This window comes from Saccoglossus kowalevskii, chromosome 5, assembly GCF_978046115.1.
Source record: "Saccoglossus kowalevskii chromosome 5, keSacKowa6.1, whole genome shotgun sequence".
Lineage (NCBI taxonomy): Eukaryota > Metazoa > Hemichordata > Enteropneusta > Harrimaniidae > Saccoglossus > Saccoglossus kowalevskii.
This window is the reverse complement of record NC_140645.1, coordinates 13,880,163-13,892,418: the sequence shown is the minus strand read 5'-3', so window position 1 is coordinate 13,892,418 and position 12,256 is coordinate 13,880,163. Positions and strand designations below refer to the sequence as shown.

At 35.0% G+C, this 12,256-nt stretch overlaps 1 protein-coding gene across 1 annotated transcript in view; it reads right to left on the bottom strand.

Annotated features, from left to right (window-relative positions):
* LOC100377495 (uncharacterized) overlaps positions 1–11,691 on the bottom strand; it is a 52,471-nt gene extending 40,780 nt beyond the window's left edge. Inside the window, exon 1 of the mRNA XM_085499138.1 lies at positions 11,481–11,691. Within this exon, the coding sequence (XP_085355264.1) occupies positions 11,481–11,648 (168 nt within the window). The 5' untranslated portion in view covers positions 11,649–11,691. The remainder of the gene's footprint in view (positions 1–11,480) is intronic.
* Positions 11,692–12,256: the final 565 nt, after the last annotated feature.

The following is a 12,256-nucleotide window of genomic DNA, read 5'->3' as shown; positions in this document are numbered from 1 at the left end:
ATTTCTGTGATTGGTAATAATAATCAGTTTCCCACAACTTACATTTTGTTACAAGTCAATACAATTGTTATTGTTATTCAATTAATCTGGAATTAATTACAGACGTGATGGTTTGTTATATTTTGTCATTAAATGTGAATCAAGTGATACCATAAACCCTCTCTATTGTGATATATATGGTAAATTAATGTTTGAAACAGAACAGGGAAAAGATGCACTAGAATTTTAATGAGCAGCTTCTTAGGATAAATTACTTACGTTATATATATATTTGGCATAGTCAGTAAAATATGTTTATCCATGGAGCGAACTTGTACATTTTGTCCGCAACAAGTACGGTCAGTTTTGTGTCCATGTCAGTTCATAAATTCATAGAACATATTTTTTGGTTAAGTTTGTAAAGTCTGTGAGACTGCGAGTTATCAAAATATGATGAAAGTATTAAATCGATAATGGCAACATTGTTTTCTATGAAGGCATCTGAAAACCACAGTCCCTCTATCACTGTGTCAAAACTAAAGTCGGGGCTAATGCTACGATCCCGGCGCTACGACCACCGTAACACGGGTATTTACAGCTGCCGATATCTTACTTTTTTGTGACAAAATGCACACATTTCGAACCCCCGGTTAATTAAAAATAAACGATTATTTTAGAAAATACATCAAAGCACAGTGCCTTGAGGGACTGTGGGCGAAGTAGGCAGCGAGATATTGTTTTAAACACCGCAGAAAATCATGCACTCAACGCAGCCATCTTGGTTACCTCAATCAGAATTCCCCCTTGTCACCCAGCATGCATCGATTGCGATATCGCAACGTGCACTGTGTCGCCTTGGGTGACGGTCTTAGGTACAAGGCACTCTATGAATAAGGTATTTTCAGAGGTCGGGGTTCGTTTTTTATAAGCAGTCTCGTCTGCAGATGAATAGCCGTAAATAATCAGCGCGAGTCCATTTAATTTAATTTTCTGTTTTGATACTTCGTGTCACTGGAAATTGAATAAGAATCAAAGAAAGCTTAGAAAGAACTCCCATGTGCTGAGAGTATTGGAGACACATTAAATATAATTCGAAATTACTTAGCTGAAAACTAATTATGCAAATCAGAAAATTAATATGACCAGATTTGAGTGTAAAACTAATGAGGTCTGCGCAATGTAACAGAAAATCTATGTCTCCAAGTTTAATTGAAATGTGATTAGAACCAAAAAATTATGAATTATTATGCTTATTAGGGAATTAATATGAACAGATTTTTACCCCAAACTAATTAGGTTTGTACATTGTCCTAGAGCATCTTTGTACTAAGTTTCATTGAAATGGAATAATTAGTACCGTGAAAACTCAAAAATTTCGACCCCTCTAAAAATTCGAACGCCTATTTATTTGCCGGGTTTCGGTGTTTTATTTACCTTCAAATTTTTGACTCCACTAAAAATTGCCGACTCATTCTTATTCGAAAATTGCGACCAGTTTTAGTTTTCCCCCAAACGAAAAAAAAAAAACGATGTGAGCGTTCAAACGGGACCTTCCTCAAAGGCATGAATCCGGGTTTCTGATTGACTGAGAGATTTTTATTTTATTGGTAACGAAAATATATTCTAAATAAACGAAGTTTCAAATAAAAACGAACACAAAAATCTCGGCATGCTGCGTTTCTGAATTGTTGATTATTACTGTACTCAGTAGTGATTATAATAATGTACACAAAATAAATTTGTTGAATGGTTATGAAATACAAATAAAAGTCAACTTAGTTTCATCATGGAGCTAATTTTTTTAGCTCCATGGTTTCATCGTAAGCGAATGATTCTGGTCTCGTATAAACGTTTGATGCTGTAGGATATCCGCCATGTTCTCTTAGGTCAAATAGGTCAAATCGCTAATTAACCAATCAAAAAGCTGGATGATGCCAACGTGTTCAAATTACCATAGCTTATTTAAATATGTTAATGTTATTGAACGCAATGCGGAAGAGATTGATGTTGTAGTATGATATTTTGGCTTGGATTTTGATGCGAAAACGGCATGATTTTTTTTAAATAAAAAAATTAGTTGTTTTTAAAAAATAAACTGGTCATCTGAAGAATAATTTAACATTGTTCACAGTGATAACAGCTCATTCTCGAAAGGAAGCTTACCCGCTCACGCTAGTCACGATAAAAATCATACACGTGTACTCTTGAATAGACAGACGTCAATGACTACGGTAAAACTTAGACTCTATTTTAGCCGGCAGGATTGATTGAAATGTCCGAAAAATGACGCCAAAATACACCTTAAAAGTCCCATTTTATTTTCTTAAATCCCATTTTATTTTTTAATCCAAGGGCGAATTTACGGCAGAATTTGGTCCCTCAAATAAGGGACACGTAAGCTTTGATTCTAACCGGATACATTGCACTGGGTCGGGGAGATCGTTTGCTAAACTTCCATGTATCTTTTGTCCAATGGGTACCTGTACTTCGAACATTCGCAAGTTTTCCTAGGTAGTGCGAGACAGCTTTGTCTTTTGACCTATTAGTTTTGTGCTGACCTCTTCTCCGCGTCTTGATGTTTTGTTTTGCTTGTCATAATACTCACTGATTGATGACTTTGTTTAGATTTTGAGTTACAACTCGGCCACGACCTTTGCTTTTACCGTGAAACATGAGGAAGTTTACGTCAATTGACGGACATTGCATTTTTTAAAAACTAATGAAGCACACTGTCTATCATTCCCATTTTTTTTGCTGATTTCTATTCTGAAAAATTCGACCGTCCGAAAATGCTCCTTAATTTTGACTCTAAAAACACGTCACATTCCTAACACCAATTATTTAAAACCGGTCGAAATTTTGGAGTTTTTACGGTACTTTAGATATCAGTGTGAAAGCTTAAAATTGGTTAATTATGCAAATTAGGTAATTAATATGTACAGATTTTAACCCACAATTATTCAGGTCTGTCTATTGTCCTACAGCATCCATGTACATTCATTGATATGTGATGTATAGTACCTGAGATATCAGTGTGAAAGTTGGTTAATTATGCAAATTAGGTGATTAATATGCACAAATATTTACCGGAAACTAATTGGGTCTGCATAATTCTAGATTCATTGAAATCTGATGATTAGTACTTTAGATATCAGTAGAAAAGCTGAAAATTAATTATGCAAATTAGGTAATTAATATGCACAATTATTTACCCTAAAACTAATCAGATCTCTGCATAGTCCTAAAGGATCTATGTACCAAGTTTCATTGAAATGCGATGATTAGTACTTGAGATACCCGTGGAAAAGCTGAAAATTAACTAATTATGCAAATTAGGTGATTAATATGCACAAATATTTATCGAAAACAATCAATCTCTGCATAGTCCTTGAGTATGTAAGTACCAAGTTTCATTGAAATGTAATGCTAACTACTTATATCAAATGCTGAAAATTAATTAATTATGCAATTAGGTAATTAATATGTACTGATATTACCATAAAAACTATCAGGTCTGTGCAGTGTTGTATGACATCTATGTACCAAGTTTCATTGAAATGTGATGATTAGTACTTGAGATATCAGTGGAAAAACCGAAAATTGACTAATCATTATGCAAATTAGGTAATTAGTATCCACGGATTATTACCAAAAACTAATCAAAACCTAGCATTAGTTCAGAGCATCTATGTATAAAGTTTCATCAAAATCCAATGAGTGGTTGTTTAGATATCAGTGGAACAGTCATGGAACCACTAAAAAATAGCTAATTATCATGCAAATTAGGTAATTAATATGCACGGATTTTTACCAAAAATTAATCAAATCTGCGCATATGTTCAGAGCATCTATGTATCAAGTTTCATCAAAATCCAATGAGTGGTTCTTTAGATATCAGTGGAACAGTCATAGAACAGCTAAAAATTAGCTAATTATCATGCAAATTAGGTAATTAACGAGCATGGATTGTTACCAAAACCTAATCAAATCTGCGCATTGGCCCAGAGCATCTATGCACCAAGTTTCATCAAAAACCGATGTATGGTTCTTGAGATAGCAGTGGAACAGTCGGACACACATACACACATACACACATACAGACACACTAACTGCAAAGACTCCCATTTTGTGCTTCGCACATGGGAGTCAAAAACTGCAAATAACCGATGTGCTGCAAATCGAAATAAATTCTCATGGCGTACGCTGCATTTGTTTTTCCGGATTTTGCGATGCCGCACTCCTGAAAGAACTGTTTGAAAATTGAACGCGCATTAGTAGTAAAGGCTTGAACACAGTAGCGTAAGTCTCAAGTGCAACTTTGTATCAACAAATGTTCGTCTTTTGATACTTATTAGCTGTCAGAGACACATATCAATTGTCCAGCCCAATGAAAAGTCTGATTCACGTCCTCTGCTCAACTTGCGACTCGAGCATAACAGTTTATCAAAACAAAACAATTTATTCAGCACGCTGTTCACCGATATACAAGAGTGTTTTTTTAGGCAAGGCACACGGTAAAATGACTACTGTACACCAATAAATCGACACATTTTAGAGACAACTATCTAGTCTTCAAAAAGCAATGTAAACTCTGTCAATCCTAAAAATAAACAACAGCTTGAATGAGGTGTGAATGAGATCGGTTCGAAACGCAGTTTTTATGCAAATTCGTGCAGTCGTCCTGAACCGCACTGTCTATTGTTTAAACTTACGAACCGCAAAACTGGGTTTTGTTCGGGCGGTTTAGGGCGGTTTGGGTTTTCATAGGTTTGACCCGCATGATTGAATATGAGATCACCCTTAGCCTTTCGACGTACGAAACAGTACGTGACATTTCAAAATGCAACAAAATATCATATGAAACAAAGTATAGTAAGTTCAGAAAGGTTCCATCATTGTTATTTTTTCAACAGAATTGTCTGTGGAATAATTCACCAGTTAATATACAGCGTTTAGTCACATTTGGCCAATACTTCAGGTGTTTTTCTTCGCCAATTTCTAACTGGTTTTTAGTCACTTCGCAAATGGGAAAAATTAAAAAACAATCATCAAGTTGTCAAAAATGTCAAATGGAAATGTGCTACTGTAACATACACATTTGAGTGAAATTCACCATAGGTGACAGACGAAGGGTTAGCAAAAGCCCAGTCATATGGTTACCTTAGTCAGCTTTTTCGTTTTTCAGGCGATGACAAAATTGTATAATATTACTCAATCTTTTGACACCTGGGCCACTTAGTGCAGATGTACAAATGTAGACAAGTTTTTGTTGTGTTTGTATTTGAGGATCCTTATTTTGTAATTTCTGATGTGCCCGGCAAGACCTCGCCTGATTCGACAAAAGTCAAACCAGTCAAGACAATTTTATAGTTTTTATTATCATCATTCCTTTTATTTTTTCTTTAAAATCTTAGTCCGACCCGAAATTACTGCAATTGTTCTATTCTGAGGCATAATCATTGCTATTAATTATTAATGATATGCAGTGACGTTATGGAACCCAAGAGTTGAACACTTCCGAAAGAGGACAAGTCGGCATGTGCTTGCATGACAAATTCTACCTATTGGGGACATGCACGAGTTATAGATCAGATCAGATTAAAAGCTGCCTTCTGGTTGGTTGACAACTCACGACAATTCACGCCGCTGCGTCAAAATAGACCAGTCATGAAACATTGGTTCCAACGCCAGGTATTTTACAAATTTGTTCTTAAAAGCAATATAAAACTACAAAATTGACACGACTAGGCTACAGCAAGGTATTGTGGCATATCCCCCTGGTAATATTTCTTGTGTAATGCATTCTCTATTTTGTTTGATGTAGTTGCTATTGGTTTAGTAAATACTCTCTTTTTTTGTTGCGCGAAAAAAACTTTCTTTTACCTTTCACAGGGCGTCCTGGTTCCTGTTTTATGATACTTACAACAGTTTATCAATTTAGTGCATACTATTATTCAAATTAAGTCGATTATGAATCAGGACATTTTTCCAACTATCACTGTCAGACGAAGAAAAAAAATGCGTTCCTAGTAACGGGCAAATGAATAAATAAATATTTATTTTTGCTACTTAACATATCTGAATTTAAGTAGGCAGTCAGTATTTTGTTTGTTTTATTTAATTATTTTATTTAATTGACTAACCTAACAGATTATTTCTAACACAATCATGCATTTAGTACAGGCTTAGAATGCCAGATATATTTCCTACCCAGAATTCAGTGCACTAAATTTGTTCATTATGTTAATTATAGACCATTTTCAGATATTGCTTAGGGTTTTTGATCAAAAGGTTTGTCAATTTTTATTAACATTTTATGTGGGAATAACTTTGCAGCATGGTGCTAATAGTTGGCAATAACACTCAAATGGCTAAAGATTGAGAAAAAAGTATGACCAATTGCACCTTAGTCATGTTCTGGTTGTCCACTAGGCACTTTTGTCGAGGGGGGGGTAACTAATTTGCCAAATTAATAAAAAACAACACTGACTTAAAAATAAAAAAGTTATACCAAAAGTTTGGATTGGTAGCGATTATTAGAAACATAATTATTTTTTTTCTAGACCTTGACTTAAAATGTTTCATAGGATGTGATCAATTTCCACAGCACAGCTGACAAATCAAAAACATTCCAAAAAAATAGGAAAAAAAATCACAGTAAATAAGATTGTTTGCTATGACAGGACTGCCAGTAATGAAAGTAACACATTCTTTGTTACACAATTCCAAAGTTTTTTAACTCACTTCACCTCAAGTCACATTTGAAGTGTGGAAATTCCAAAATATCAGATATTCGGCATAGAAACTAGTGTGTCCACCAAATATCAGAGGGATTATGGGTTTGACTCCCATGGTTGGTTGCACACTCGGCCGGCAGTGGGAAAACAAATTATAAGAAATTCTTTTGTATGAGAAAATAAAGCAGTCAGTCCTGTTTCACATTTCCTATTATCAGTCCATGTAAAAAAAATCCAGTATCAGTTTTCGTGGGACAACTTGCATATTCCTTTCAACACATGTAAATGATTGGATTTCAGAGTCTGTGAAAAAAATCCGAAGCCCGGGAAATGATTGCGTGAGTGGAAAATATGCATCTTTAATCCAATGACTACCAGTATTAAATGAATAAATCAATATATTTTTTTCTTTGCTACAAGTTTATATATCAAATTTTTATCTTTTTTTGTAACCTAATTATTATACAGCTTGTTAAGCATTTCTTTGTAAGTTACATTGCACGAATCCTTATAAATAAATGGAGCACATCAAGCACGGCCTGGGGCACAATCATAGTTTAACATTAATAATAGTTCAGAACTAACCACAGAAACGGAGCACTGGGGTGTAACAATACAATAGCAATGTAGCATACTGTAAACTAGAATCCGAAACAAAGATTTCAGCAAATATTGATAATTTGCATCTCAACGTGTGAATTTCACCGACACATCCGACCCGACCGACTGCAAAGTTTTAAGTTTTAAATGTCAGATATTTTTCAAGAGAGTTATTATCAATTCACATAAACATTAAATCACATTTGGAGAGATTGCAATTTAATATTAATAAAATTTTTCATGCGAAATTTCATCATTTTGTAAATTGCATATCGCTAATTGATATGCACGGTAGCACATATGTCCAAATCAGTCATGCCAATAGACGCAAATTGCTGCAACGTGAGTACACATATACAAGAACAATAAATGTATTCAAATAGTGCAACAGGCGATTAATGTCATTTAAATATTACAAATCATTAACAAAGTGAATATATACTCAGTGCTCACAAAAAAACAAATATAAAGCAATGTACTTATATTTATAAAATTAATAGTTGAAATAGAATGCAGAGAGCAGTAATAAATCACTTACACGCAACTAAATACAAGTGAAGTAGCACTATACGCATGTCTGATCACAGCGTACTCGTGAAACTATAAATAGCAGCAATATTGTTGACAACAGTTCAATACAATCTGATGGGTTCAATTCAATTTGATCGCGAACAGATTATTACAAAAATTATTACAAAAACACTTCTGAAAATCCAGCTACCAATTCTTAAAAGCTAACATTCCACAGGTAATAAATGGGTGCTCCATCGAGTGGTGAGAACGAAAGGTGAAACATGAAGATCAATAAATGTCACTGTTCATTTGTGTGCAAGTACCAATTAATAAAAAGGACATTGATACACTAATTCAGTACCAACAAAGCATAAATTCTTCATACGTAGGGATACTCATTTTTGAGAATAAAAATTCACTGTTTCTCATATGTGTAGATGCTCTCATAGAAGCCGCATCCCCTCGGTTGAATTGTACCATTTTAATAGAAGCTGCAGCTTCTAATACAGATTTTACAGTAGTTTGAGTCTAAATTGATGTTATTTTACTGGTAAACACAATTTCACAATATCCGTTGTGATATTTAATTTATTTAAATAACGGATTATTCAATCCTTCTCGCTAATTGACCCCAGAATGATTATGATACGATGAGACTTCCTGAATCATTGCTGTGACTCAGCAACAACAAATCATGTCATTTTCACCTGCAGCAACCAAGATTTCCTGATGAAATATTTCGATAAAAATATCATGTCAAGGCTGACAGAAAAGTAAATTAAAGAAAAAAAAAACATTATTTAATAAGGTTACGATAAAGCATTTAAATTTGTTACAAATTGTAATCACTGGCAAGTAACTATGAAAAAGAAAATATTAGCAAACGAAGATTTCACTCCCCCGTCTGTCCACACATGCCTATATCAACACTGACGTAGGATTGCCTCATGTTTATTTGTGATACAGTTTTAGATTTAACATGCATCCATCACAGCTGTCACTCAAAAGCATATAACTGTCGGTGATTAGCAAGAGATGAAATCCAGCTACAAGCACACTTCTGTAATGAGCTAAGCATTTTTACTACGCCTGAAGTAAAAACAAATACAAACTTTCCCTCATTTCTCAAAATACCGTAAAATATTTTATTTTAGCTGGAATTAATTTTCGCTGAAAAGAGTTTTTGGGTGTTTTGTATAGAATTTATTTTCACTGATTTTTGACGAGTTGAATGTAAAATATAGGAAAAAGGGTATATTCGCTAGATTTTATTTTCACTGAATCATTTCTTCAGCGGAAATAGAGGAAATTAGTTCAAGCGATTTACCGATCATAGTTTGCCATCGAACACATGCATGTACCATAACGTTGAAACTGCATTCTTTAGACGGCGGCCAGTTTTCCTCGCTACATACCTACTCGAATTTGTTTACAAGAAGGTTTTGGTCAGAGTCCAAGTTACCAACTTACAGCGCCCTCCCCTACCTTTCCTCAGATTTTTTAGGCAGGCAAATGATCAGGTGTTATTTTAATTATATGCAAATTAAATTAGTAAGACTACCTCGCTAGCAGTACATCTCATGGAGCACTGATATACTGTAGAATACTTTATTTTCACTTGGAATTTATTTTCACTATTTTCACTGAAGGGATGATTCCGTGAAAATAAAATCCAGCGAATATACTTTTTTTCCTATATTTCACATTAAACTCATCAAAAATCAGTGAAAATAAATTTCATACAAAACGCTCAAAAAGCCTTTTCAGCGAAAATTAATTCCAGCAAAAATAAAGTATTCCACAATACTCACTTTCTTGGCTTTTGTCCTATTAACAGTAATACCTTCCAATATTAAGTTGACTCTTGAGCGCCATGATTTTTCATGTTTTTTCTCTAAAATGTTTTTTCATAATTTTGGACCGGATGCAAGTAATTTCCTAAACGCCACGAGCCTCAATCAAAATTGTAGAAAAATTACAAAAATATTATATAGTATTAAAAGTTGTGAATGTGACAAAAATTTACTTCGGCACTGTTTTGGACAACATGCAACTGCTTGTATTTTATGGGCAGAAACAATCAAGAAAATATTATTGGAAATGAACTTGTACCCACAAAATTACTTGGATGTGTGACCTTACAGGGTCCCACACACAAGGCGTATTACCGCAGACAATTGTTTGGGTAGATACATTTTTTTTGGAGTGTAATCGTCATGGTTATTATCAGCAGTCTGGTCACCCAATTGGACAGACAATGCAGACTAAAAACACCAACACTGTCAGGTTCTGACAACAGCACAAAACATTGTACAAAACATGTCATGAAGTTACTGAAGCTTTTTGACACATGTCGGCAAGTTTGAGCACACTCAAACCGAGAACACATTTCATGGCAACTGTGATTGTACCATGTGACTAAAAAAAAAACACGATTAGCTATTTTGAGAAACATGCCTATTATGCACATGACGTATTGATCACGAGGAATACGCAAAGAGTGCCGACTTATCAGTTTTGTTTTTCTTTTCGACGATTAGAAGCGCTGACATTCTATATTTGGTCTGACTATTAGACAAACCAAAGGATTATTCAGGGTTTTCAAACACCAAATCCCTTAGATAAACAATACCAAAAATAAAACTCAATTGCATGTTATTTTCACAATGAGAAAACCGACTTTAATAACGCATCAAAAATATAATTTGTGAAGTTACTGCAAGTTGAAAAATTTAGAATTTAATTTAATTGATTTAAAAATTAATTACTAAATTATACAACACTTTAAACACTTGCTGGGCAATAAAACCAGTTGCTATTATCAGCTTCCAGCGTAAACAACACAATCAATTCTGTCAAACTGTCAATTTAAAAAAAAATTATGTGTTACTGTATTTTAGGTGGTAAAGAACTCATCCACAATATTACAATAAAGTGACATGCTCGTGTCCCTGCCAAGGCCATTTACGTGAAAATGGAAACCACTTGTGGACTGATAATAATTAAGTTATTCCAATTTTAGTTAGTAATAAATTTACGTTGCAGTTCTGATTTATTCGCTTAAATTCGTGCGATGTGTTTGTCGTGGCACGTCAATTAATATAAGCCCAAACAGCATATGTATGACACGTTTAGTTTCGTACACACATCGACGAACTGCACTTGCGTGTGATGCAAGAACAACCCCCAAAATTAGATCACATTTGCTCTATAATTCCCGCCTTCCCTCACGCGACAAGTCGATACCAATCGCAATGAGACTGGAAAAATACGAAAATCATACAGAAACGCAACCCAGTGTGCGATTCCTCAGACAATGGCAATGCACAGATTGTGCTCTGTTTTGTGAATTATTTTCGACCCACCCACAAACCCAAGCACATTTTGGATCGGATGTTGCCTGAACTCGTTCGCCCAGCAACTCGGAAAAAATACAATTTTTCGGAGCGCTACCACGCTTAACAACGCTAACATAAAATCACAAAATCGACTATTTAGTGAAAATTAGTTATTTGGGGATCTTAAGAGGGTGGAGTGATCAGGTTTTAGCTAAAGGGTGGATTTAATTTTGGTATTTTAAAAACCCAAAGAAAGGACAACATGGCAGCTTGTATGTCGGTATTTGGAAAGAAAAATAGGGTTACAACTCACGTCATCTGAGTCACCAACAAGGTCACGAAATTTCTTCAGACCGCGCAGAATACCACTTGCATAAACAGAGGTCGGATCCTTGAAATTTTGGGCATCTTCAACAGAGAAAACGGCTCCTGATCGGCCAAATTTGTGACCGGGTCGACCTGGAAATCGGTAACGCGCCATCTTGTCTTCTTCGACGGCGGCGATGTGGCCCTGTAACTAGCATGACATCAGTGGCGTATATCTGTTTCTTTTGTTTACCGTCGATCGCGAGGTTAAAGGGCACGATCAATACCGAGAGGTGGTTTTCAAATTGATTGTTTTCTCTTATTAACAATCGGATTATTTAGGTTTCTACAACATAACTACGAAAAAAATACACCAGCAATATGAATTCAGTCATTTCCATGATATATAATATGAATAGCAGAGAGATAAGCGGATTTGCGTCAACTAGGTCAAACTGATGTTGACATTATTTTTTACTACAACTTTCATTCGATATACAATGCTTTTCAATTTTGTTTTTATCCATTTCAGCAGCAGTATTTCTCTTCTGATCGGGCAACATTTGCACATCGAGCATGGATTATATAAACCACAACTAAAACGCCCTGGAATCATGGCATGAACAATATTCGCCACGGTGCTTTCGGAATCTTGGTGTCACCGAGCAGGCCCACCCCGGAGACTCGCCATGAGGCGCCAGTCCCTGTCAGATTTTTTTCTTTTCATAAATTGAGTTTATACGCATTCTTCTGTCCGACCTTTCGTGCACTTCTGTTCTATTT